A 27,689-nucleotide genomic window follows, 5' to 3' on the forward strand; every position below is an offset into this window, starting at 1 on the left:
AGAACAAAACAAAGTGTGCATGTGGACAAACACTGCCTTGCGCCTGTAAGCAGAGACAGGGTGGGCTCCACCCTGACATCTGGTGGTGAGGTGTGGCAAGTTGTGGAAAAGAACTTCAGGGGCTGATCTCATTTGCATAGGCACACCCACCCCGCCTAGAATGAGGCCATAACTGCCCAAATTGTCACTTTGGCTGCTGTGGGATCCCCAGTGTCTCTGTTATTGGGGCGGGAAGAATAAATTGTTAGTACCCTGATTATGGGAACTGTGCTTGGAACTGTACTTGGCCTTTTTGTTATGATGGAGGACTCACCATCAACTGAGTAGCACTCACTAGGCAAGGGACATGGGTTCCAAAACTCTGTGAATTGAGAGAGACTTGAGACAGGTATTAGTGCCTGGTGGTGTAGGCCCCTTTGTGAGGGCCTGAAGCACCAATTGCACCTCTGTCTCTCTCCACTGTGGAATGTCAGAGCTAATTTTGGGTCTATTAAGAGTTTTGTTACAGGTACTGTGCTGAATTCACTTCAGCCTTATAGTGCACCAGCACTAAGGCTACCACTACTATGAGCTGAAATCACTGAGAGCTGAAATCACTGAGCACTGTGTCAAGTAGTGGGGAGCCGGAAGATCTAGTGTGCAGTGGAGCCGGTCGTGAGACAGCGGTGTGTTCGTGAGACGGCGAGCTGAGCGGAGCCGGTCGTGAGACAGCGGTTTGTTCGTGAGACGGCGAGCTGAGCGGAGCCGGTCGTGAGACAGCGGTGTGTTCGTGAGACGGCGAGCTGAGCGGAGCCGGTCGTGAGACAGCGGTGTGTTCGTGAGACGGCGAGCTGAGCGGAGCCGGTCGTGAGACAGCGGTGTGTTCGTGAGACGGCGAGCTGAGCGGAGCCGGTCGTGAGACGGTGAGCTGTGCAGAGCGGAGCCGGTCGTGGTGGAGCGGAGCAGAGCCCTGTGGGGCAGTCAGCTTCAGGACACATAAGGTGCCCCTTACCTCTTTCCCCCACACCCAGGCACATTTTAGCCAGATTGGGGAGTAACACTCTGCAGGTGAACTTTTGAACTCCGGGGCTGGACTTTTTTTGGACTTTGGGTGATTTGTGGATTGCTGGACTCAAGAGACGTTTGGGTTCTGGGACTCAAGAGCCTGAGGGAAAGGATGTGGCCCAATTTTTCTGGGGTGGGTCAGTGTTCATGGTTTGGTTAATGAACACTAGTTGTGGTGTTTCCCCAATTTAATGCTGATGTTGTTTGCCTCATGTTATTAAAGATTCTCTACTACACCAAGACTCTGTGCTTGCGAGAGGGGAAGTATTGCCTCCTTGAGGCGCCCAGGGGGTGTGTAAGATTTTCCCAGGTCACTGGGTGGGGGCTCGAGCCAGTTTTGCATTTGCTTTAATGAGAGGGAACCCCTGTGTACTGAACCCGGCCCTTGCTGCTATCAACTTGGCCTGGCAGAAGGGTTACACGCCTTCACTGGCTATTTACCCCTGTGCCAACAAGAACTGGGCGGGAAACCGTGGTCCCATCTAGGGAGAATTTTCGAGATTTGAAAATGGTTTTTCCTGTCCCGAATCAGGGAGAATTTCAAACATTTTTGCAAACCGAAAATATGGGGGCTGGGGGGATACTTTGGCTCAATAATCAATGTTTCATTTTGATCTTTTCAAAGAAAGTTTTTGTTTGATCTTAAATGAACTTAAAGTTCAAAATGAAAAGTCATTTTGAACCAAATTTCATTTGTCGGAAAAAAAAACACCCCGTTTTTTCAAAAATGGGAAAGGTTCTGAAACAGACCTTTCCCGGCAAACAGCTCTGGTTTCGACACACTGGCATGTCACGCTAACAAACCATTTCACTGAAAACCTCACCAACCAGCTGCAGTGCTGGGAAGATGCTTCTGCTGGAGATGGGGAGCAGGAATTCCGGTCTGATCGCATTTCATATCTCCTGTGTGCAGATGCTGGCAGTGCCAACCCCAAGCACCCAGAAATCACGAGTCAGCACCCCGCAAATCAGGAGGTTGGCTTAAAAATGATAAGCTTCTTTAAAAAAGTAAATTGGGCAGGGGGGTGGATGGAAGAGGGGGTTATTTACCTTCTGGCTTTTGAGCCACTGAGGTGCACTCAGGTTCCATTTTCGAGCTTCTCTTACTATCTAGGAGGGTTAGAAACTTTCTGAGTGAAGGAAAGCTGAGAGTCACACATTCACCTGACTGTTGAAGCTAGGCTTTAAGGAAAACACCAAATATTGCAGGTTTCCCAAGCTGGAAACACTGTCCTGTATGGCGCTTTGCAAACACTAAGCGATAAATCCTCAAGACACCCCCATAATGAATGTAAGCACTCTTCAGACTCATGCTATGCTGAAGAAGAGAGTGTAAGTGACTTGTCTAAGGCCACAGATAGAGACAAGCAGTTATCACAACCCAGAGCGCTCCTAGTCTCCTATGGCCATGCTGCACCACTTCCCCCTTCTCCAGTCAGGTATACTCCCCCTGCACCCACATTCCTGTCTGAACAGAGACTTTACTGTCAACCCTCCCACATTCCCTACTGCATTTGCAAAAACCACCAGCTGGTATTCAGGGGCTTTAAGAGGTTTTTCTATTAACTCTGCTAATGAAATGACTTAACAGCAACTTCATTATAGAGGAAGATAATTCCAATTCTATACCCCAACAATCATTCTCAGGATCACATGCCCCTCAGCTACAGCCTGAACTTTGCAAACCTTTAGGAATTAAATAAGTAGACATCTCCCTGACTCACTCTCTCTCACACACATACCCCCAAGATCCTTCAGTGACCTCCACGCAGCAAGCTCCAGCGTGGAAATACTTCTGCCCACATGTAAATGGGTGCCACTTCCACAGCCCAGCTAGGGCATTCAGACCTGTGGGATCTATGCTTTCATTTGACCTTAGAATATTAGACAGACAAAGGGGAGAGGGAAGAACAAGGTGGTGCTTTGTGTTTTTTATTGAAACACTTGTTCTGACTTTAAATGATCCAAACCTCTTAAAAGCGGCCCTTCAGTGACACTGCATCAGCCTTGGGTAGATGCAGATGGGTCTCGTTGTAGGACCCCACTCCAAAGACAGGTTTCAGAGTAACAGCCGTGTTAGTCTGTATTCGCAAAAAGAAAAGGAGTACTTGTGGCACCTTAGAGACTAACCAAAAGTGAGCTGTAGCTCACGAAAGCTCATGCTCAAATAAATTGGTTAGTCTCTAAGGTGCCACAAGTACTCCTTTTCTTTTTACTCCAAAGACAGTTACTAAATCCAAGCACCTTTCTTTCCATTCATTCCAACAGCAGTGCACTTCTAAAGCATGTCCCATCCAGAGAGCTTTATGGAACTCATCTTCACAGCATCCCTCAGGCAGGGAAGTAATATTACCCTGCCCATCCCCGGTCATCCGTTTCACAGCTGGGAAAGCGAAGCACATAGGTGCAAAGGGACTTGACCAAAGTCACACAAGTGTGTGGCTGAGCTGGGAACTAAAGCCAGGTTTCCCTACTCCCAGTCTTAGCCTTTAACCACACTAGCATCCTTTCTTTTCCATTGTGCCATCCTCAGCCATAACACAAGGACTTTGCATCAGCCCTTTCTTTACTCAGATGGATACAGGGGGACTTGTTTGTTTAAATCTGCTGGCTTTTATTTCACAAGGCTCCTCCCCTCCAGAGTGCGAAGGGGTGTTCTTTGAAATCATCACTAGATGCAGGGGAGACCTCCCTTCAAACCGGTCTTGATTCCGATGGCGTTCGCTCAAGTCCTGCGAGGAACTAGAACTGTGGGTGTACTGGAGGCATTGCCATTCGACACAGGATATTACAACAGCAGAGTCCGCTGGGGAACTACACTGACTGTTTTCTTTTAAACTCCACTGATAAGTGCACCTGTTTGGTTGCTGCACAGCCAGGTCAACCACAATGGAAACAGGATGCCCTTATAAGATAAGCCCTACAGAACTTTTGAGTAATGGCATCAAGCCCTATGATAACACTACTGTAAGCCATAGGTTTAGAATCATTACTGTAGACTACAGTAGTATTTTTCTTTGAAATAAGGGTGAGCCAAAGGCATTATCCCTGACCACGTCTTGGGGTTAAAGCACCAGATTGGCAGTCAGCAGAGGTGGGTTTGGTTCCTGACTCTGCCACATGCTCACAGTGTGACCTTGGCCAAATCCCTTTGCCTCAGTTTCCACATCTGCAAAATAGAAAGAATGACCTATACCCATTTCATTGAAGTTTGAAAAATGCTTCAAGGTCTGCAGGTAGACAGCACCCTAGAAGGACAGAACATTGTTGCTCAAGAACTCAACCTTCAGGAAGTGACTGAGTTAACCTGGGATACGGTCACATTTTAAACCACAAGAATTTTGTTCTCTCTCATATTCCCAAATGGCTGATCCATTCCCCCCCCCCTGCAACTTCCTCTTTTGTGGCTACTTTCCAAAAGAAAAAACCTGACAGACAGATCTCCAACCTCCCCTTGTACCAGGGACCAATGCTGGGATAGTTAAGCCTCACTGGTAAATGTTTCAGAAATACACAATCATCTCCAAAAAGGAGGTCAGAATGGAAAAAGTTAAACAACATCAGCTGTTGTGGTTTCAGATACTCCCTCTGCAGCATCACGGTTTCCTGCCATGTTTTCCATCACCTCTTGGTATAGCTCATATACACGATGCCCACTTGATTGGCTGTTGCCAGATTACTAGATACGGAACAGTTTGGTGACAAATTTTGTCAACAGTTACATCTGTGTATCACCAGGGATCTCCACTAGAGACCAGTCAAACCCTCGTGAAAGTCAAAGGGGAGTTTTTTCCTTGACTTCAAATGGGAGTTGGAACAGGCCCATCAGAAGAGGAAAGTGTGGCCCCTGGTTAGTACAACACTCATACAGTGGTAAGTGCTAATGTGTGTCAGGAGAAGGCGGCCCAGGAAGAGGTGTTTCCTTATTGGTGAAGGCAGACGTCTCCTCAAGAAGGCAACCAAGTTCCTCCAAGACGATCCTAAAATTCTCCTGCTATGGACAAGCTGAAGCACCAAGGTTTGCGTAAGACTCTTTTCTCAGCCTATGTTTGTTATCCATACAGGAATCTCATTGTTCCCTCAAAGCCTGGAGCAAGGGAAGGAGATCGAAATGTCGAAGCATCAGAAAGTAATTAATTACCAGCCAGCACCATGAGTAGGCAAACAAGCATCGCTGGAGAGAACTAGTGCTACTCAAACTGGAAATCACATCCCCAGCTTCAAGTGCAGATGTAACCTAAGGGAATTAGTCATCTAAATCCCATTCAACTTCATTTGAAAAGCCCAGACAGAAATCTTACCTGCTTGGGGTAGACACTAACAGTCCCTGCATGACAGTAAAATTTGCCCTAAGTCTCTCAGTCAACATAATCCACCCCTCCACCCTTTGTCATGCATGTGCATTTCGTCTGCTGCCTTCCACCCCAGAAATGGCTACATTTCAGTGGTGTTGGTTTGTAAAGCCCTTGGGGACCCATCAGGCCCTGTATTATGTGGGATAGCATTGATCTGAAGCCAGGGGAAATACACTGTGTTTAAAAGACACTGTCACTTCCCGGTTCCAGCCCAGCTCAGCCTCCCCTGCGCAGACACCATCTGGCTGAAGACTTCAAAAGAGCAGCAGCCGACACTTCCCAACTGAAGACGTCGAATTCTGAAGGCAATTCCCACAGGCGACGGCACCCGCGGGGGCGTTCGCTTGTCAAAACAGCCGGCACACACCCATGCACCGAAGGGAGAGGGAGCCTCAGTCTCGGGAAGGTATTTCCTTTTGAAACAACCCCATAAAAATCCCCAGAAGGCCAGCCTGCCTCTGAGGACTGGAGCCCTGCGCCGAGTGCTGTGTTTCAGGTCAGATCTGAAGACGAGGGGCAGCCAGGGGAGCAGGCTATTGCATATGGCTGGCAGAGCTCCAGCCAGTCAACTCTCCCAGTTACAGGAGAACAGGGCTTGGCTGGCTCTTCGACAGAGCAGGTTGGAATAGCTAGACCAGGAATTCCCAGTCTTTTGGGGGGTAACTGGTCCTACCTCCCCCTGCCCCACCTTCCCTGGCAGCAACCAACCAACCATCCATCTGCCCTTCAGGGCAGTTTGGTCCAGGGAGCTGGGAACATAAAAACGGCCATAATGGGTCAGACCAAGAGTCCATCGAGCCCAGCATCTGGTCTCTGACAGTGGCCAGCACCAGGCACTTCAGGGGGAAAGAATAGAAAGGGGCAATTTCAAATGATTCACCCAGTGATGTCCAGTCTCAGCTTCTGGCATGGAGGTTTAGGGACACCCCGGGCATGGGGTTATGTCTCTGACCATCTTGGCTAATAGCCATTGATGGGCTGATTCTCCATGAACTTACCGAATTCTTTTTTGAGCCCGGTTATACTTTTGGCCTTCACAACACTCTCCTGAGGCAATGAGTTCCATAGATAGATAGCAGGTTGGGAAGTACTTCTTCACACAGTGCAGTCAATTAATTTCATCAGGTGACCCCCAGTTCTTGTGTTATGTGAAGAGATAAACAACACTTCCCCAATCACTTTCTCTAAGCCATTTATGATTTTATAGACCTCTCATCATTTATAGACCTTTATAGCTCCACTTAGGACTCAATCAAGAACTGTCTCTCTCCTTGTGGGTTCCAGGACTAGCTTCTTCAAGCAGCAGTCATTTATGGCGTCTACAAATTTTACCTCTGCATCCCTTCATGGGATGAGGTGACATATACCCAATCAATAGGAGGATAGTTGAAATGCCCCATTATTATTCCATTTTCTGCCTTTGTAGCCTCTCTAATCTCTCTGAGCATGGTCAGTAATATAGTTCGGTAACACAGTTCAACTCCTAGGCTCCGACTGTTCAAGCAGGGAATTTCTATCCTAGAGGTTCTGTGGTACAGTTTGAGTGATTGAGTGACAGTGAGAAACTGGAAGCCAGGAGACCTGGGTTCTGATCCCACTGGCACCATCCGCAACCCCTTGGGCAAGTCACAACCTCTGTGCCTCAGTTTCCCTATGTGTAAAATAAGTATCTATCCACACAGCAATACATCTAGGTGCATACTCAGAGGCGCACTCATACCATATCCTCAAGAGGAGCATCCATCCTCTCGGACAGAGAATCCCCATTTCCATCATCCTGGGCAAGAGAAAGGTCAAAGGTCTCTTCTGAATTGACAGTCCCCTCTCTGCACACAGAAGACACACCACAGCGTCCCTCTGCTTAGCTTTACCCTGGGCATTCCCCTGTAGAACATGCTTTAAAAGACCATGCTCTCTTAAACCTCAGCTCCTGGACACGTTGTCCCTCAAGTGACCTACAGCCCCAGCATCACCCGGGCTATGAAAACTGTATCCGAGCAGATTAACGAGCAGGGTGTTAAAACGCCCTGCTAAGAGCAATTTACACTCTCTCATGCTTCAGGGAAGCTGGCTTCCTTCTCTGCGTCAGACCCATTCATTTCTCCTGCCTTAATTCCAACTAATAACCTATGTTAAAATGTCCACCCAGCTGCTGTTTACTAAGCCAAGGTCTGAAGTGCACCATGGGAGGAATTAGAAAGGAAGGAGCCGTTCCCACAATTACCTTCTAATGGACTCTGCTGGAACCAGGCTAGGAGCAACATGTTTAAATGTCACAATTTACAGGACATGTTGCACTTACCTACGTGGCTAGGTTCAGCCAGTGTGAGAACACCTGGCCAAGATGCCCGGGTGGCACCAACCTGTCGCTCCATCACTGGCATTCACTGAAATGGAGGACCTGGCCCATTACACGAGCATAGGTTATGCTGACATACAGCTTTGCATTGGCAACTCTACACGTTTGGGCACACATGCCTTCCCTAGGCACGGAGGACACTACCCGGTCACACTCAACCATGCCAGCTGGACACCCTCCTCTGCTGCTGTTCCTCCCATGAGGAGTCCTGTCAGTATAGGGTGACCAGATGTCCTGATTTTACAGGGACAGTCCTGATTTTTGGGACTTTTTCTTATGTAGGCATCTATTACCCCTCACCCCCGTCCCAGTTTTTTACACTTGCTATCTGGTCATCCTATGTCAGTATCATGGGTAGCCAGTGGTAGCAGACATAGATCCGTGCTGGGCAGTTAGCCAACCAGAGGAAGAAAGGAATCTCATTAATCCTTCCCAGCCAACCAGCTATAATCCACCTGGATCACCCGCCGCTCTGTGTGACCCTCGCCTCCCCAACTTGTTCCCCCCCAGACAGCTCAAAAAAAAAAAGTGTAGATTTATTTTCATTAGTGGATTCAAGCAGTAGGTTCAGTTTTCTAAGTTCATTTGCTCAGACACCTCTATGGCACGATGGGTGCATCTCCCTGCCCAGTCCCACCGAGGAACGGGAACAGCAGGAAGTTCTACACATTGAGAAAAGGAAGAGGCAGAAGAACAGGAGTACAGAGAGATACAAGAGAGACCAGATCTTCAGAAGGTGGAAAGACAGATTAAAGGGCCACCAGCTCCGCATGACGTATGGCACGCCATTGGCGGATGTAGCCTTGTGAGCATTCGTTTTCTGGCAAACGTTTCCAGTGTTCTAAGGGTTTAAAATAAAAGGGGAGGGGGCACACGGGAGCTTCTGATGGTTTTGTCATTCCAATGAACCTCAGGAAGCCAGTTCCTGGTCCCAAACTCACAGCACTGAACTTGGGTGTAAGTCATACTGCCCACTTTCTTCCCCACAACCCCTGTTCTGCACACAGAGCAGATGTCTGGCCTCAGCCAGCTTTCCCCATTCACCTGTAGGAGAATTCACCCCATGTCCCTGTCAGCACTGAAGAGCACACAGTCTTAAGCCAACGATGATGCTTTGGCTGTGCCCTCTTGAAGAGGCACACCAGGCCCGCAGGGAGATGTGGCCCTGACAGTCTCTGACCCTGCCTGTTTCGTTCCCCTGTCCGCACAGAAAGACAGGCAGCTCTTGTACGGCAGAAAGGATGCTGCATATGAAAAGTCACACTTGGGCCACCCTGACGAGCCAAACACAGTCCACAGAGCTTGGTAGCGTAGCCTGCAGCCCCTCTCCCTTTAGTACCAAGCTGCAGCCCATGCAGACTGCAGTTGTTGGCATGTAGCGTTCCAAGATCAGGATGCAGCAGGACAGGGTCACATCAGTAGCCGATCCCAGGGCACACCGGTTGGGTCAATTTTATGCAAATTAGCTGCAGGCTTTGGGCATCCAGCAAACTGCCAGGAGGGACCCCAATCCACTCAAGTACTTGAACACTTTCAGTTGCTTAACATCTACGTATTTAAATGCTCTGGTGAATAGGATCGCTTACCGATTCAGCCACACACCCCTATTCCGCAAAGCAGTTCAGCCTTTCAATTAACTTTAGTCACATGCTTCAATGCCATGGAAGACAGTGAGACTGATGCACATGATTAAGAGCTGTGTCAAACCAAGGCTGCAAATAGGTGAAGTTTGCGGGCCCAATCTCTAAAGTTATCACAGAGCTGATTGTAAAATGCATGTTGCATAACAATAGTTTGAACCTGGCTATTATGTCACTTGCCACTGTAAAATGCAAGTTTTATGACTCACTGTGGACTTTTCCTGATTTACTTCTGCTCCGTGTACATCAGTATCCGCAAGTACCTTGCATTAGAACAGCAGCACACTTAGGGTAGTACATGGTCTTGGAGCCACTCCTAAATACATGTGATTGATTTGATGCAAGTAAATAAAACGTAAAGCACTTCCTGCGTGACCAGGTTACCTCAACCTACAAGGCTCCATTACGTACACAGAGTAACCGTAAGGGTTTAAATTGCACATTTACAGTGACTGCTCCCAAATACTTTTCAGAGACATAACACCACCATCTAGTTTGGAATGCTATGGGATTCTGTCCAGCAAATGTGCTATTTGCAGCTCATAAGAACTTTCACTTACACACAGCCCTTTTCATCTCCCCCTCTCAAAGCACTTTTCAAACAACATAATGAATTAAGTTTCCTAAGAACTCTGTGGAAGTTATATACACCAGGTCCAAGAGATGACAAGCGATTCACCCCAAGGCCAGAAAGTCAGTCGGTGGCAAAGCTGACGCTGGAGAACTCAGGAGTTTGGCTCCCAGTTACGTGTTCTAACCACTAGATACTTCTCTCTCTCTCTCACCCAAACATCTTTCCGAACCAAAGCACACATATCCATTCCAATGCTGCAAGGAATAAGATACAACCTTTAAGGGTTAGATTCTGTCTTCCTCGGGTCTCCAACAACTGTCACAGGCAAGAAACACGCAGCCCAGAATCCCCTGACAATTGAAAGGTGACTAACCAAATAGTAAACTGCTACTTCAGAACAGCAAAGAGACAGTACCACCCCTTTCTCTTCAAAGGAGTTTCAGAGGCAATACTTATCCTCTTAAGGAAGGTGGTCACCTCTACACTATCACAACACGCTGCTCTTTCATTGTATCTCAAGCCGGGTGGATAGAAATCAAGTTTGTTTGTTCGATTGTTTGGGGGGTCGGGGGGTGGGGGGAAATCTGATTTTTTTTAAAGTTTATTTCAATTATAATAGTCATTTAAATTATAAAAAGAACAGGAGGACTTGTGGCACCTTAGAGACTAATCAATTTATTAGAGCTTGCACGAAAGCTTATGCTCTAATAAACTGGTTAGTCTCTAAGGTGCCACAAGCACTCCTGTTCTTTTTGCAGCTACAGACTAACACAGCTGCTACTCTGAAACCATTTAAATTATAAGTTTTTCTTTTTAAAAATAAACCTGTTTAAAATTAAATCTGAATTTAATACAAAATATATTAAGGGCTAAAAGCTTAGTGTAGTCTCTTAAAACATTTACATAAAAATAAATATGCTGAATCCATATGTCTCTATCAAAACCTTTGAGTTAGAATTAAACTCTGCTTTTCTGTATGAAGAAAGAGTCGGGGAAAAACCCATCTAACTTTTGAAGTCAAGCTCTATAAATATGGCACAACAGATCAGTCTAAATAACTTAGACTGTCTTATTTTCAAGAGACAGGTGAGTAGGAACTTACGCTCTAGTCACTTTCATTTAGGCATATTTGAAAATTTTCCAAGGCTGACCTGAAATAATCAGTTTAATTCCCTGACCACAGTTAATCCCTCCATTTAGTTGAAAATGTGAAACACGTTTTGATATGTTTATGTATCAAAACGTTTAATGTTTTTTTGTTTAATGAACATAAGCTTTATATGCTTTTTGTTTAATTAAATTCCAGTCACCATCCTAATGCTGCTTGACACTTCATTCGCTATTTTCTAACATACTAAAAACAAACATCAATAAGAATCTGAAAATATTAAGCTGTATAATTGCTTAAATAAACGTGACTAGTTACATAGTGTACCCTCCTAGGTAGCAAAAAGATGCACCAAATCTAGTGTAAAGACTCTATTTAGTTGTAAATCCTGTTGTAATGGTTATCTCAACCAATGAGAAAGCACCCTTCTTTTAAAAGTAACTGCAGTACAAATGGAAAAGTTGATTAAAATCGATTATTTAAATCACCAAATGGAAAGTCTTGATTTAAATCACCTTGATCCATCCCCCAGGCACAAGGCTATTTCTCGATATACAGCTGTGGTTCGCTGGCTTCAAACTCCTTTACATTCTGCTCCAAACTCTCCTTAATAACCGACGCCTCATTAGAAAGGACAAAATTATTGAATGGCAACCCGAGCTGAGAGAAAGCACTTGATGCCTGGATCACACGGACCTGGGATTAATAACAGTCATTTCCGCACATCTCCTATAGTTAATCAAGTTCATTAATTAGAGAGAGCACAATAAAGAATCGCTTTTTAATTTCACTGACCATCCCCTTGCTCTGGTGTTATAGCAAAGAGTAAACATGAGTCCCTAGTGTGCCTTTTCTACACCATCCATTTATTTTTAAATACACCCCGCCATGCCTCTCCTGTATTTAAGATATGAATAACCAAATTGATATACCAAGGTGCACGCGGCACCCCATCAGAACGAATAGGCAGTTAAGTGACTGGCCCCATCCTGCAGAGTGCTGAGCAGCCCGGGGCAGTGCAGAAGGTGCTCACCTCCCACTGACGGAATTGCTGCCTCAGTGAGCACTGATGGCCCTCAGCACCTTGCAGGATCCAGCCCTATAAACATCAATATCAAACCAACTCCTAAGAGGACGGCTGGTGGGGTCTGGCACAGGCCCTCGGATCCATTCACGCAACTGCACAGACTGTGATGGAAACTTATTGTGTTACTGCCCCCTGTGCGCCTCCTCATGGCTGGGTAGAGTGCTGCAGCCGATCTGCCTCGGTTTCCCTGGCAGGGTTTCCAGCCCACTCTGACGAGTTTCCAGCTCTGCACTCTGGCCAGGTTACTATAATGCACCCTCCTCGCCCTGTTTCCAAAGTCACGGTTCTAAAAACGAACTCAAAATAAAAGGAGTTAGTATCCCTGTTGGGCTTAAGTCTCAGCCCTTTAGAGGTTGTTTGTCCATCCTCAGGGCTCAGCTCTGAGACCCCACCCTGCTGTGACCTGGCTTTACTGCCACTGGCAGGTCCCTGACAAACCCAAATAGCCCCGTCAGGATTGCCTTCCTGCAGGGAAGCTATGACTGGCCATGGCCCTACTCAGCTCTTGGCTCCAGCCAGGTTTCTCTCCCCAAGCTAGAGCAGCTGGTCTGCTCTCCTTCCTGGCCAGCTGCACCTGAGTGAGCTCACCTCTTTCCAGCCCCTTCCCACAGGTCTGACGCCTGCTATAGGTGTAGGGCTGAGCGTTGGCCCTTTCCAGCGCACGCAGGGTTTGTATGCCCCATCCCAGAGCTTCCCGCTAGTAGCTCAGGGCAGGATATGGCCCTGAGCATTAGGGATGGGGAGACAAGAATGGACACAAGAAACAGACAAGTGCACACGGAACCTTTCCATTCCCTCTGGCAGCACTTTCCACTAGAGAAGGACCTGACCGTAAACACAAACCCCCAAGCTGGAGGAAGTCCTGATCCTGATCCAGGTTTCATGGCTGGATACTGCTCTTCATGCTGGCCTGGGGCCAAACCCCAGCACTTACACCCCACAGAAGCCAGGGAATCAGAGGCTGTGGTTTAGACCCACCTTTAGCACAAACCCAAGGGCAACGAGCAGGGAGATGTTAGGGGAAAGTTCCACTCCGCAGGCCTTCCACAGCTAGGCCCTGGGCGCCTACATCACACAAGGCCCCTACAGCCACCACCCTTTCACCCCTTACACCATGCAAGATCCCCCTGCCCATCACCCTAGCCAACCCCCCACTCTACTCCCACCCCATAGCATGGAAGACCCCCATGGCCACGCCCCTACCATGCAAGGACCTTATGCCCAACCACCATACCCAGCCCCCCATACTACCCTGCCCCATACCATGCAAGGTCCCCATGCCCAACCGCCCTACCCAGCCCCCACCCTACCAGGCCCCCCAATGCCCATCATGCTCCCCCACAGCATCCAAGGCTCCCAAGACACCACCCTTCTCTCGGCTTCTAATCATGTTGACTGCTCAAGCAAACTCTTTGAAAGGGAGGATGCCCTAGAGACAGACCTATGCCATGAAGTCTGGGCAAGGGGTGTTGCATTCAGGGGTTCCATGCCCAGACCATCTCCAGAGTGTACACCACCCTGGATTGTTTAGAACAATCCTATACTCTTTTCTCAGTCCGCTTTGTTACGATGATGGAGCATTTGTATATGGCACCATACGCGCAGGTGACATCATCCAGAGACACTAAAGGCATGGCCCCTGCCCCAAGAGCATGCAATCTCCACCCTTCTTCAAAACAGCCTGGTCCTGTTTTCCAGAGCAGGAGGGAACGCACCCCTGAGGAAGCGCCATTCTCTCCCAGTGAAGTCTGGAATGAGCAAAACAGGGGAAACGTGACAAAACTTCCATTGGAGCAGCAGTAACAGCCCAGTGGAAATTTCACACGCAGCCGTAACCAAGGGTGACTTCTTCAAGAGAAACGTCATGTCCTGTGAAGGGCCTCATCAGTGCCCTGGTGAAATGATGCATTGGGCACAGAAGGGGAGGAAAATAGGTTTCATTTTACAAATACTCCTAGAGTCGAATAATCGGACAGGAAAGTTTGGTTGTTTTAACCAATTAACCCCCATTTAAAAAAAACAAAACAAGCCTCCAAAAACCAGCGTGGGCCAATCTCCCATTTAGAGGCAATCAATGGCCCACAGGCATAGCAATCCACCTGCCTGGAGCTTCATTAGTTTGAACCAAGCTCTGTGTGGGTGCAGAAATCCACCCACATGCTGCTGATTGCCGGAGCAGGGCCCAAGAGTCTGGAAGCTGACCCTGTGAGGTCATGGGGAATGGAGGGATGGGACCGCAGCTCCTTTAGGGTGCTGAGCACCCACACATCCAATTGAATTCAGAGCTCAGTTTCCCTGAGGATAAAGCCACAGCACAGCTCCCTATGACACGGCACCAGGGAAACACAGCTAGATGGCTTCAGAAGTTACTTTAGAAAAGGAAACTGGAGTCAAAAAATCATTTAATCTATGGATACAGGGAATTATTTCCATAAAAGCAAATATCCCAGCATCATTGTGGAAGCCTAAAATTCGACATGCAGCCGAATACCGTAAATACTGTTACCAGGGTTCTTCGAATTATAGACAAGCATTATAGCTATTTCTGTACATTTCCATTCATCCTCAATTTGTTTGTCTCACTAACAAAAAACAAAAGATGCCCCATGTGCAGCACCCACTGGGAGCCGCCATGCCAGATGCACAGAGGAGATGCTGATTTCCAGGGAAGTGCACACTCAGAAGAAGAGAGCACAATACTTCTTTTTAGGATGTTAGCTTTACAAGCGATGCTCCAGGCACACTCTCGGGCTCCAGGCAGTCGACACTATTAACAGACAGAAGGAAACAGCAGCAGCAGAGGTTAACACCAGCTGAAAGAGTCGGTGGCAAAATCAGGCCATCTGTGCAAACAGCCAATGCATGCTCTTTAAAGACAACTGTAGGATTTGGAAGGCAGTGGGAAAGCCAAGCCGATTCTAAGGAGAGGCAGTGTGTAGAACTGCCTCAGTGCTGGAGACCACATAGTGCATTTTCCCTGGGGAGCAGCCTTGTAACAAGACACTTTAAGTGTATTCATTTGTCGTTTATTTTTCCCCCAACTTGTCTGTAAAGCTTGCTTCACTTCATAACACTTAGCACTTGCAGAGCTCCTTACATAGTCAAGGTTCTTCACAAACACTGACTAAATCTTGCGGCAAATCTATAAACGAGGTAAGCATCACTCCCACTGGAAAACTGGCACAGACAGATTGTGTGATTTGCCCAAGGCATACAGCAAATCCGTGGCAGAGATGAGTATAAAATGCAGACATTCTGATGCTCAGTTTAGTAGGCCGTCCTGCCCGCCAGCTGGTGTTTGTTTTCCTGCTGCTGTCCATAATATGCAACTTTTCTAGGGATGCTGGCAACTGTGGAAGAACCCAATCCAAGATTCGGGGCTCTCTCCAGGCAAAAAGCACTGCCTGCAAGCGGACATACATATAGGGCCACAGTGGGTGTCCCTCCCTTGACTTCTGTAGGCTTTGGATCAGAGATCCATAGGAAGCACGTACAGGAATCCTGCAGATCAATTCAGCCAGCACTCAAGCCTCATACAGAAAAGCACGGAGAACTGCAGCTACTAGCTGAAAATTAAACTCTCAAAGCCACAGAAAATCAGTTTGGTCAATGGGGCTCTTAAGTTCTTAATTAGGTGGCAGGGAATAATGCTTGGGAATGGCAGGGAATAATCAAGTCTATTATACTCTCTAGGATGAAGTGTTCCCTATTATGACATATCAAGGTATATTTTATTTGAGCTCTTCTGCAGAAACCCTCGTTTATAAAAGACTCATCAGACTGTAACAGGTTCCTTGCCTCCTCCAGCATTTTGAAAGGAATTTCTGGCTCCAGTGGATATGCAGTTTTCCCCCAGTCATGGTGACAGGCCACACTGGCAGCAAGATTCATCATAAGGGCAACCACTGTTAAATGTCACATTTCACTCAGATTCTCCACCTCACTGATCCAGAGCAGGGAAAGAGGGATCTCCCGCCCAAGCTAGGAGAATGGCTTCTGATCACAGCTGCGAAGCAAGCAAGCCTAAAGCGCTTTGGGCATTGGAAGACAGAAAACGTGGGAAACATTGCTCCGTGATACTGCACAGACAACAAGCCTTCTTATGAGGATAATTATTGCTTCCACCACAACTAATTTTGGGCCTGATCCAATATCCACTGAAGTCAACAGGTCTCTTCCCATAGACTTCAAAGGGCATTAGATCAAGCTCTTTACTGCAAAGCTCTGACATGGCCTATTTGGTGTTTTGGGGCAACAATTTAGAACTTGAATCATTACCTCTTTCAAGCCACATTCTTCACCCAAAACCCTCACTGACATTCACTGGGAGATTTGTGCAGACACTCAAAGGAGAATACGCATGGTCTTTAATAATGATAAAAAGAAAAGGAGGACTTGTGGCACCTTAGAGACTAACCAATTTATTTGAGCATGAGCTTTCGTGAGCTACAGCTCACTATGCTCAAATAAATTGGTTAGGCTCTAAGGTGCCACAAGTTCTCCTTTTCTTTTTGTGAATACAGACTAAGACGGCTGTTACTCTGAAACCTGTCATTTAATAATGGTGTTATTGTATCACCTGTAGGAATTGGCACTACGGTTTGGGGAAGAGAGCGTTATCTAGAGGTGAAAACAGACAACAGGGGAGCACGGTAGGGAACATGAAAAGAAAACAACACCTTTCTTCTTACAGCCTCTCCTCCATAGTGCTCAATGAAACTACTCCTAAGGCCTGGTTGAATTTAGGTCGAATTTAGCAGCGTTATCTCGATTTAACCCTGCACCAGTCCACAGGACGAAGCCCTTTTTTTCAACTTAAAGGGCTCTTAAAATCGATTTCTTTACTCCACCCCCGACAAGGGGATTAGCGCTGAAATCGGCCTTGCCAGGTCGAATTTGGGGTACTGTGGATGCAATTCTATGGTATTGGCCTCCGGGAGCTAACCCAGAGTGCTCAGTTGTGACCACTCTGGACAGAGCTCTCAACTCAGATGCACTGGCCAGGTATACAGGAAAAGGCCCGTGAACTTTTGAATCTCATTTCCTGTTTGGCCAGCATGGCGAGCTCACCTGCACAGGTCACCATGCAGAGCTCATCATCACAGGAGACCATGCAGTCCCAGAATCGCCGAAGAGCTCCAGCATGGACTGAACGGGAGGTATGGGATCTGATCGCTGTATGGGGAGATGAATCCGTGCTGGCAGAACTCCAGTCGAAAAGATGAAATGCCAAAATATTTGAAAAAATCTCCAGCGGCATGAAGGACAGAGGCTATAACAGGGACCCGCAGCAGTGCCGCATGGAAATTAAGGAGCTCAGGCAAGCCTACCAAAAAACCAGAGAGGCAAACAGCCACTCCAGAGCCCCAGACATGCCGCTTCTATGATGAGCTGCATGCCATTCTAGGGGGTGCAGCCACCACTACCCCAACCCTGTGCTTTGACTCCGTCCAAGGAGTGGGAGCCAACACAGAAGCGGGTTTTGGGGGCGAGGAAGATGAGGAGGAGGTTGTAGATAGCTCACAGCAAGGAAGCGGAGAAACCGGTTTCCCCAACAGCCAGAATCTGTTTATCACCCTGGACCTTGACTCAGTACCCCCCGAACCCACCCAAGGCAGGCTCCCAGACCCTGAAGGCAGAGAAGGGACCTCTGGTGAGTGTACCTTTGTAAATGTTATACATGGTTTAAAAGCAAGCGTGTTTAATGATTAATTTGCCCTAGCATTCGCGGCCAGTACAGCAACTGGAAAAGTCTGTTAACGTCCCTGGAGGATTTCCGCTCCATCCCCAGACACATCTCCATAAAGCTCTCCTGGATGTATTCCCAAAGCCTTTGCAAAAGGTTTCTGGGGAGGGGAGCCTTATTCCGTCCTCCATGGTAGGACACTTTACCACGCCAGGCCAGTAGCACATAGTCGGGAATCATTGTAGAACAAAGCATTGCATCGCATGGTCCTGGTGTTTGCTGGCATTCAAACAACATCCGTTCTTTATCTCTCTGTGTTACCTTCAGGAGAGTGATATCATTCATGGTTACCTGGTTGAAATAGGGTGGTTTTAGTAAGCGGACATTCAGAAGTGCCCGTTCCTACTGGGCTGTTTGCCTGTGGCTGAACTGTTTCCCCGCTGTAAGCCACGCGGTGGGGGGGAGGGGTGAAGCGATCATCCCAGAGAATTGGGTGTGCGGGGGGCTAGGGGGGTTAGTTGGGTTTCTGCTGCACGTGAACCCGGAAACCGCAGCCCCTCCTTTTAAATTGCCAACCAATTGTTAAAGTCCAACCCAATGGCTACTTCGCATGGCAAATGAGGGCGCTGCTGTTTGAAACCATTCCCACATGTTATGAAGGTTAAAGAAGCCAAAAGACTGTGGCTTACCATGGTTGCCTGCAAGCCGAATTCTGCTGCCTGGCCCTGCGTGAGTGATCTCTCACACCAAACCGGCATACCCTCAATAAGAGGCAAAATACGACCTTGTAATGAAAGCACATGTGCTATGTAATATTAACAGCAAGGTTTACCGTGAAAGAGTGTACCCATTGTTCTATAAAATGTGTCTTTTTAACTACCACTCTCCCTTATTTTTTCCCTCCACCAGCTGCATATGTTTCTCCTTCCCAGAGGCTAGCAAAGATTAGAAGGCGAAAAAACACACTCGCAATGAAATGTTCTCTGACCTCATGCTGTCCTCCCACACTGACAGAGCACAGCAAAACACGTGGAGGCAGACAATCTCAGTGTGCAGGAAAACACAATATGACTACGAGGAGAGGAGGCGGGCTGAAGATGGTAGGTGGAGCCAGCTTGCTGAAAGAAGGCAGAAGTCAATGCTCAGGCTGCTGGAGGATCAAACTCATATGCTCAAGCGTATGGTTGAGCTGCAGGAAAGGCAGCAGGAGCACAGACTGCCGCTACAGCCCCTGTGTAACCAACTGCCCTCCTCACCAGGTTCCATAGCCTCCTCACCCGGACGCCCAAGAACGAGGTGGGGGGGCGGCCTCTGGCCACCCAGCCACTCCACCCCAGAGGATTGCCCAAGCAATAGAAGGCTGGCATTCAATAAGTTTTAGAGTGCTGTGTGGACTTGTCCTTCCCTCCTCCACCACCCCACCCGGTGCTTCCTTCCTCCACCACCCCTCCTGGGCTACCTTGGCAGTTATCCCCCTATTTGTGTCATGAATAAATAAAGAATGCATGAATGTGAAGCAACAATGACTTTATTGCTTCTGCAAGCAGTAATTAAAGGAGGGTGGAGAGGGTGCTTAGCTTACAAGAAAGTAGAGTGAACCCGGGGGGGGGGGGTTTCCATCAAGGAGAAACAAACAGAACTTTCACACTGTAGCCTGGCCATTCCTGAAACTGGTTTTCAAAGCTTCTCTGATGCACACTGCACCCTCCTGTACTCTTCTAACCGCCCTGGTGTCTGGCTGTGCGTAATCAGCGGCCAGGCGATTTGCTTCAATCTCCCACCCCGCCATAAACGTCTCCCCCTTACTCTCACAGATATTGTGGAGCACACAGCAAGCAGTAATAACAACAGGAATGTTCGTTTCGCTGAGGTCTAACCATGTCAGTAAACTGCGCCAGCGCGCTTTTAAATGCCCAAATGCACATTCTACCACCATTCTGCACTTGTTCAGCCTATAGTTGAAGAGCTCCTTACTACTGTCCAGGCTGCCTGTGTATGGCTTCATGAGCCATGGCATTAAGGGGTAGGCTGGGTCCTTAAGGATAACTATAGGCATTTCAACATCCCCAACTGTTATTTTCTGGTCTGGAAAGTAAGTCCCTTGCTGCAGCTGTTGAAACAGACCAGAGTTCCTAAAGATGCGAGTGTCACATACCTTTCCTGGCCATCCCACTTTGATGTTGGTGAAAAGTCCCTTGTGATCCACCAGTGCTTGCAGCACCATTGAAAAGTACCCCTTTCGGTTTATGTACTCACTGCCTTGGTGCTCCGGTGCCAAGATAGGGATATGGGTTCCGTCTATTGCCCCACCACAGTTGGGGAATCCCATTGCAGCAAAGCCAACCACTATGACCTGCACATTTCCCAGAGTCACTACCCTTGATAACAGCAGCTCAGTGATTGCGCTGGCTACCTGCATCACAGCAGCCCCCACAGTAGATTTGCCCACTCCAAATTGATTCCCGACTGACCGGTAGCTGTCTGGCGTTGCAAGCTTCCACAGGGCTATCGCCACTCACTTCTCAACTGTGAGGGCTACTCATCTTGGTATTCTTGCGCTTCAGGGCAGGGGAAAGCAAGTCACAAAGTTCCATGAAAGTGCCCTTACACATGTGAAAGTTTCGCAGGCACTGGGAATCGTCCCAGACCTGCAACACTATGCGGTACCACCAGTCTGTGCTTGTTTCCCGGGCCCAGAATCAGCGTTCCACGCCATGAACCTGCCCAATTGACACCATGATGTGCACACTGCAGGGGCCTGTACTTTGTGAGAAGTCTATGTTCATGCCCTCATTACTCTCGTCACCGTGCTGCAGTCGCCTCCTCCTCGCCTGGTTTCGCTTTTCTTGCAGATTATGGTTCTGCATATCCTGCTGGATAACGCATGCGGTGTTTATAGTGCTCGTAATTGCAGCGGTGATCTGAGCGGGCTCCATGTTCCCAGTGCTATGGCGTCTGCACTGAAAAAAGGCGCGAAACGATTGTCTGCCATTGCTCTGACGGAGGGAGGGGTGACTGACAACATGGTTTACCGGGTTGGCTTACATGGAATTAAAATCACCAAAGTAGTGGCTTTGCATCAAGGAGAAATAGAATGGCTCCCTCAAGGATAGAACTCAAAACCCTGGGTTTAGCAGGCCGTTGATTTCACGGAGAGAGGGAGGAAGGGGGGGAGAAAATGAATACAAAACAAATCTGGTCTATTTCTTGTTTTGATCCACTTCATCTATCTTTATACATCTTGCTGGCAGCAGACGGTGCAGTATGACTGCTAGCCATCGTCATCTCCTGGGTGCTCGGCAGAAGACGGTGCAGTATGACTGCTGGCCGTCGTCTTCTGGCTGCTCATTAGAAGACAGTGCAGTACGACTGCTGGCAGGACTGAATCGCCAGGAGACGAAACTTAAAAGGGAAATGACCTGGCTGAGTCACTCCCATGTTTGCCCAGGCACCCCGACCAACCTCACCGAGGTTGGCTAAAAGAGCACCCTGGAGTACGGCGACAATGGCTACCAGTCATACTGCATCGTCTGCTGCCAAAAGGCAATGAGCTGCTGCTGTGTAGCAATGCAGTACCGCATCTGCCAGCACCCAGGAGACATACGGTGACGGTGAGCTGAGCGGGCTCCATACTTGCCGTGGTATGGCGTCTGCACGGGTAAGCCAGGAAAAAAGGCACAAAACGATTGTCAGCCGTTGCTTTCACAGAGGGAGGGAGGGAGGGAGGGAAGGGGGACCTGACAATATGTACCCAGAACCACCCGCGACAATGTTTTTGCCCCATCAGGCACTGGGATTTCTACCCAGAATTCAAATGGGCGGTGGAGACTGCGGGAACTGTGGGTTAGCCACCCACAGTGCAACGCTCCGGAAGTCGACGGTTGCCTCGGTACTGTGGACGCACTCCGCCTACTAAATGCACTTAGAGCATGTGTGGGGGGGGAGACACAATCGACTGTATAAAAACGCTTTCTACAAAACCGACTTCTATAAATTTGACCTAATTTCATAGTGTAGACATACCCTAAGACAGCTACAAGTCACACAACCTGCCTTCTTGGCTTCAATGGGAAATGCCTCTCCAGCAGACGCCAGTGAAAGGGAAGGAAAACAACAACAACAGGACAAAAAAAAGAAAGGCAGAGAACAACACAGAACAAGAGTAGAAAGGGTGCATTTTTACACAGAAGAACCCACACACACACACACACAACAATTCTAGGGAATAAGAGGAAGCTACTGCCATACAGAGAAAACCTGAGCAACTTTCCCTTAGGTGGCACTGATCACTCCCATTGCAAAGTACATCTTGTCTATGCGTCTTGCAGACCTCAAGAAACAAAGACCTTAGAAACAAATCCAGTTTGGTGTGGATAGGTCCGTTTTCACTTTCATCTTGAAAACTGATTAGCACATCACTTCCATAAAACAAAAAGTCTCAAAAGTTCCCATAGCACTTTGATCTTTTATTGTCACCCAATACCTCAGGAAATTGTGAACCAGTTTACAGACCAATTTGTTTCCTTTTAAGAATTCCCCAAACCAGGGTCAGCCCCACTATGGCCTTTTACTTCTGAAGCCACTCTTCTTTCTGCTTTTGTTTCAGTGCCCCAGAGCAGTGGTTCTCAACCAGAAGTACGCACCCCTGCGGGTTCGCAGAGGTCTTCCAGGGGATACATCAGCTCATCTAGATAATTGCCTAATTTTTCAAAAGGCTGCATAAAAAGCACTAGCAAAGTCAGTACAAACTAAAATTTCATGCAATGACTTGTTTATACTGCTCTATAGACTATACACAGAAATAGAAGTACAATATTTATATTCCAATGGATTTATTTTATAATTCTATGGTCAAAATGAGAAAGTCAGCAATAGTGCGCTGTGCCACTTTTGTATTTTAGGTCTGATTTTGTAAGCAAGTTGTTTTTAAGTGCAGTGAAATTTGGTGGTTCAGTAGTCTGAAAAGATTGAGAACCACTGCCCCAGAGGACAGAGAACATTGCTCTCTGCCTGTCTTTTCACTTGCTCAAACCAACCAGTGACAGTGCTGTCTCTCAGTTAACACCTGATTGGAAAAGACTTTCAGTTGAGGGGCATTGGGTAAGAGAGTATATTAATAATTCCCTGTTTGTACATAGCACCTTCCATCCTTAAAGATCCCAAGGTAATTTCTACAAGCCTTAATCAAACAGGAGCTAAATTCCATCAACTGGTATGTAGCAAAACAGTAAGATATAACCGAAGCTGCCGATTGTTTGAGTTTTTTGTATTGTAAAGAAAGAGCTAAGAATCTTTGAGACAAAAGGCTGATAGGTCAAAATACCCAGAGACTTGTGGATGCTTTAAAGAGCTCTTTAAACATGAACTTTTGGAAAGTGAAATGGGAACGTCTTACACCAGCCACTCTTATTTTGGACTCCAAAGCTATCACTGGAAGCAATAAAAGAGAGAAAGATGCTTTCTGAAGGCTTCTACGTTGCACCAAGTTTAGTTTGCAAATGAAACAACTGGGTGAAGTCCCAACACTTCTACAAGTTTTTGGACATGACCACCCAACAGTTGCTGAGTTTCTGAACCCTTGCCCATAAAGTCATGCGATAGAAGCTCGACCTGGAGAAGCTGCGTTACCGATTACCCAGTCCATGCCACCTACCAAGGAGAGATTGCTTCCCATTTATTAGCATTTAATCCTGCCTAGTTTTAAATGAAAAGGAGGACTTGTGGCACCTTAGAGACTAACACATTTATCTGAGCATAAGCTTTCGTGAACTACAGCTCACTTCATCGGATGCATTCAAGTAGCTCACGAAAGCTTATGCTCAAATAAATGTGTTAGTCTCCAAGGTGTCACAAGTACACCTTTTCTTTTTGCGGATACAGACTAACACAGCTGCTACTCTGAAACCTAGTTTTAAATGGTTTTCCAATGCCTCATTTGCCAAGACCTTGCTAGGATGATCTTTCCCATTTAAACCCTCCCCACAAGACCCTATGCTAGACCCCAACCTTGTTTCCATCCTATGCTCCAACCTCCAGAGCCACCTCACTCACCTGTCGCAGGTGTTTCAGCAGATCAGTCGCCTCCTCCTGTTTCCCTTGCTTCACTAGCAGCAGCATGTCCTGGATCATACTGATCCGCCGGTGATAAGGGGGCAAGTTCCCACCACTCTTCCCAAACTTATCACTGGACTTCACCATGAAGGAAGCTAGGAAGTCTCCCCGGTCCCTAGCTGGCATCTTCTTGCGGGAGCCTGGATTGTGTGACTGGGGGCTCTCCCCTGCACCGGGAGGCTGGCATCCTTTGGTCTGCTTGGTGCCCATGGTATAGCCAAGCCACCAGGAGCCTCACCTGAAACGCCTCCCCTGGGCTTCATGCAAAAGCATTTGGTCTCGGTAGCCCCTGGTGGGAAGCGAGGCAGCTGGGCAGCAGATCTCAGCAGCTCCAAGGCAGGGTGCCCTCTCTGTGCCCGCCTCAGTGGAAGTGCAGACCCCCAGCACTCTGAGGGTCGCCCCCGCAGGGACGCAGAGCTGGAGGGCTTCGTTCACCAGACAGAAATACAACCGGCATCGTCCCTCATTGCTGCCAGCAAAAAAAAAAAAAACAAAAACAAAAACCCCACAGGATTGGAAACAAAATCCAGGGAGCTTCTTACCAACGGCCCCAGAGCACCCCAGTGGCCAGGGGCAGGGGGCTGGCCCCAGGGCTCAGGGCAATACTCGGCGGCTTCTCCCCCACGCCTCGCTCACAAGCGGGGGGCTCTCCCCCACGGAGAGCTGGGCACAGCCCGCAGCCCCACGGGCATGAGCCGAGCCGCGAACGCCGCTTCTCCGGGACCGGGGGGAGACGCCGCGGACACGCCGCCCGGCTCCGGGCCGCGGGGTGGTGCGGCTGAGAGCCGTCAGCCCCCGCCCATCCTGCCAGGCCCCCCGCACTGCCCCGGGGCTGGCTCAGTCCTGGCTCCCGGGCAGCGGGGCGCCGCTCCCCATCTCGGCCGGGCCGGAGCCGCCGGGCGCCCGCTCTAGCGGCGGCAGCAACTTCGGGGGACCTGTTGCATGCCCCCGAACAAAGGCGGCGGGCGGGGGCGGCCCCCCTCCGGCAGGAGTCAAGCCCGGGCACCCGCCGGGGCTCCGCAGGGCGCGGCCAGGCGGGGTCCCCGGCCCCCGCCCGGGGCAGGGCGCAGCTCGCTCGGGGACGGAGCCAGGCTGGGGCCGGCCGCTGCACCGCCGGGAGGAGGGAGGGCTCGGCGCGCCGGGGCCGGTCTGCGGGAGGAAGCGGGATCCGGACGGGCTCCTCCTGGCTCCGGCTCCGGCTCTCCCCCTGCTGCCCGGCTGGCTGCGCTGCAGCGGGGAGCGAACGCCGAGCCCCGGGCTGCTCCCCGCGGGGCGGCGGCGGCGGCGGCGGGCGAGAGCCGCGGCCCCGGGGCCAGCCTCCTCCCGGCGCTCCCTGGGACCCGAGAGCGGGCCGCCTCGCCCGCCCGGGAGCCCCCTGCGGGAACCGCTCCCCCCAGGGGCGGAGGTAGGTCCTGGCGCAGCAGGAGTTGTCGAGAGCCCGCAGGCTGCTCCCTGGCCAGGGGGCTGAGCAGTCAGGGCAGGAGAGGCGGTTTCAGGCATTAAAGCAAAGGGAAGCAAAAGACAGAAGGCCGTGAAGGGGATTTAATAAATTATTATGATTTCCAACAACCCAGCCACGCTTTCCAAACTCAAACAGGTACCCTCCCTTCCCGGGCTGGAGCCTCCTTGCCTGCCAGTTTCTATCATTTATCCCACAAGGATCAGTTCTCGCTCTGGTCCTAATCAAGATCTACATGCACCCAGGCCAGGCACTGGTCCGACAACAGGGACTCGAGCACTAGGTCCGTGACACAGCTCTACCTATCCTTCACCACCTGCAATCACACCACCACGACCACCCCCCACATGGCCCAGGGCTTGGACCAGATCAGCAAAGGGCTGGCGCTGAACCCAGGCAAGAGAGAGGTGATGCTAGTGGGCAGAGGAAAGTATTTTGAGGCATTTGCAGCCACTGCCCAGTCTCCTTTGCCTGAAGGTTCGCACCTACAACTGGTCAATTGAGTCAGTAGTCCAGGAGGCTCCTGACTTCCTCGCGGATGCTGAGCTCTCAGCATTACACACCGATGCTACTATGTTTCTACCATCTCCAACTGGCTCGGAGACGCCTTCCCATCCTGACAAACGATGACCTGGCCTCAGTTATTCACGTCTTCGTCCGTTCTCGGCTAGACCGCAGCCGTCCAGTATGCCTGGACATGGAGCCCTCAGCACTGTGGAAACTCCACGCAGTACAGACTGCTGCAGAGCATCTCCTCAGCTGCACTGGCTCCTGTGAGCACAGCCAACCTTGCCTCCACTCACACCTTGGGCTTCCCATCGAATATCAACTCAGGTTCACGGTCCCCAGCCTTATCATCAAGGGATTCAGTGGCCTGGGCCCAAGGTATCTAAAGACTGACTTAACCCCAGGATAAAGAGTGTGGTTGCCAACTATGCTCCTCTGCCCCAAGGGAGCTCTCTACAAGAAGGGTAAGGCTCGTCTGCACAGGAGACAGAACTCTCCTGGAGGCCAGCCCAAGACTGTCAAATGAACTTCCCCAGGAACTGAGCACCATCACAAACCTTACCACCTTCCACTCGAAAGGCAAGATGCATTTCTTTGACCTTGCTTTCCCCAATGTAAACATACAGCAGTGTGTATATATATTACTACAAAAACAAAACAAAACAAACCCACTCCTCTGCACACACGTCTCTCCCTGGGAGGGTTAACTTCAACAGGACTCCTTGTGGCCATAGCCCATACAGGGATCTGACAGTATGGTCCCCTCAAAGTCTAAACCTGCCAGGACAATGCATCAAAAAAGTGTACTTTGTTGCTTTCTTTGACACCTGTAGTTTAGTTTTGAATTCTTTACATAATACAGTCAGGCCATGCTAGGAAATGCACCGTAGTATAGTTTATAAAAATCACAGTGTCATAGTAAAGCGAGACTTCACTACCATATTTGCTATTAAATCTAGAGGTTGGGGACAGGCAGCCAAATTTTGAATAGGGATTATAGAACATGTGGGCAAGTGATATAGGAACGAACAAGATTCTTCTCCCATCTCTTTGTCTGAACCTCCCTTGGCCCAGAGAGTTAGATTCTAATCCTACAAGCCAGTGTGCGCAAGCAGAACCCTACAGGGAGCCTCCTTACTAACCTAGAGCTGGTTCCTGCACCACTGTCATCAATAGGAGCAGAGCCTCTGGACACAAAACTTGCCATTGTTGGATAGGTTTCCCCATATGAATGAACTGAGCCCAATTACTGTTTGTTGAGTGACAACAGTGTGCCCAGCCCTGTCAATACATAGCCTCTCTTTGTAACACAAACTAGCAGCCAAGAGACTTCAGGCCCAGAATGCTCTGGCTTGACCCAGAGGATGGTCCCATGTCAGTGCATGTTCCTTACTGAAGGCTATAGAACCGTTAGCTTCTTTCTGCATGAAAGATAAATCTATTGTAAATTGAGAAGTCAGCAAGCCAGTATCAGCTCATCACGCTGTAGAATATAGGAAATGAGCGCGGGAGAGAGAAAAAACACAACACTGAGGTTGAGATCCAGGGCTCCTCTGAATTACAGAATTTCAAATGAGAAGTCAAGAGCAGCATGCCATGCATTATGCTCAGAGAAGTCAGCAGGGCTGGGCAAGCCTTTTCCAGAGAGATGCTTTTGACTGGAGTAGAGGGTCTTGTCAGAAATTAAAGTGTCCCCAACCAAAAATAAATGGTACAGGCTCTGCTGCATTTCTTGTTAAATGAACCGATGCTTGGTGAC

The 27,689-nt window shown here is 48.9% G+C and overlaps 1 protein-coding gene across 1 annotated transcript in view; it reads right to left on the reverse strand.

Annotated features, from left to right (window-relative positions):
• The window catches only part of LRRC75A (leucine rich repeat containing 75A), a 192,807-nt gene extending 167,608 nt beyond the window's left edge, over nt 1–25,199 (reverse strand). The window contains exon 1 of the mRNA XM_073315474.2: nt 23,905–25,199. Coding sequence (XP_073171575.1) covers nt 23,905–24,174 — 270 coding nt within the window. The 5' untranslated portion in view covers nt 24,175–25,199. The remainder of the gene's footprint in view (nt 1–23,904) is intronic.
• Nucleotides 25,200–27,689: the final 2,490 nt, after the last annotated feature.

This window comes from Lepidochelys kempii, chromosome 17 (genome assembly GCF_965140285.1).
Source record: "Lepidochelys kempii isolate rLepKem1 chromosome 17, rLepKem1.hap1, whole genome shotgun sequence".
Classification (NCBI taxonomy): Eukaryota; Metazoa; Chordata; order Testudines; family Cheloniidae; genus Lepidochelys; species Lepidochelys kempii.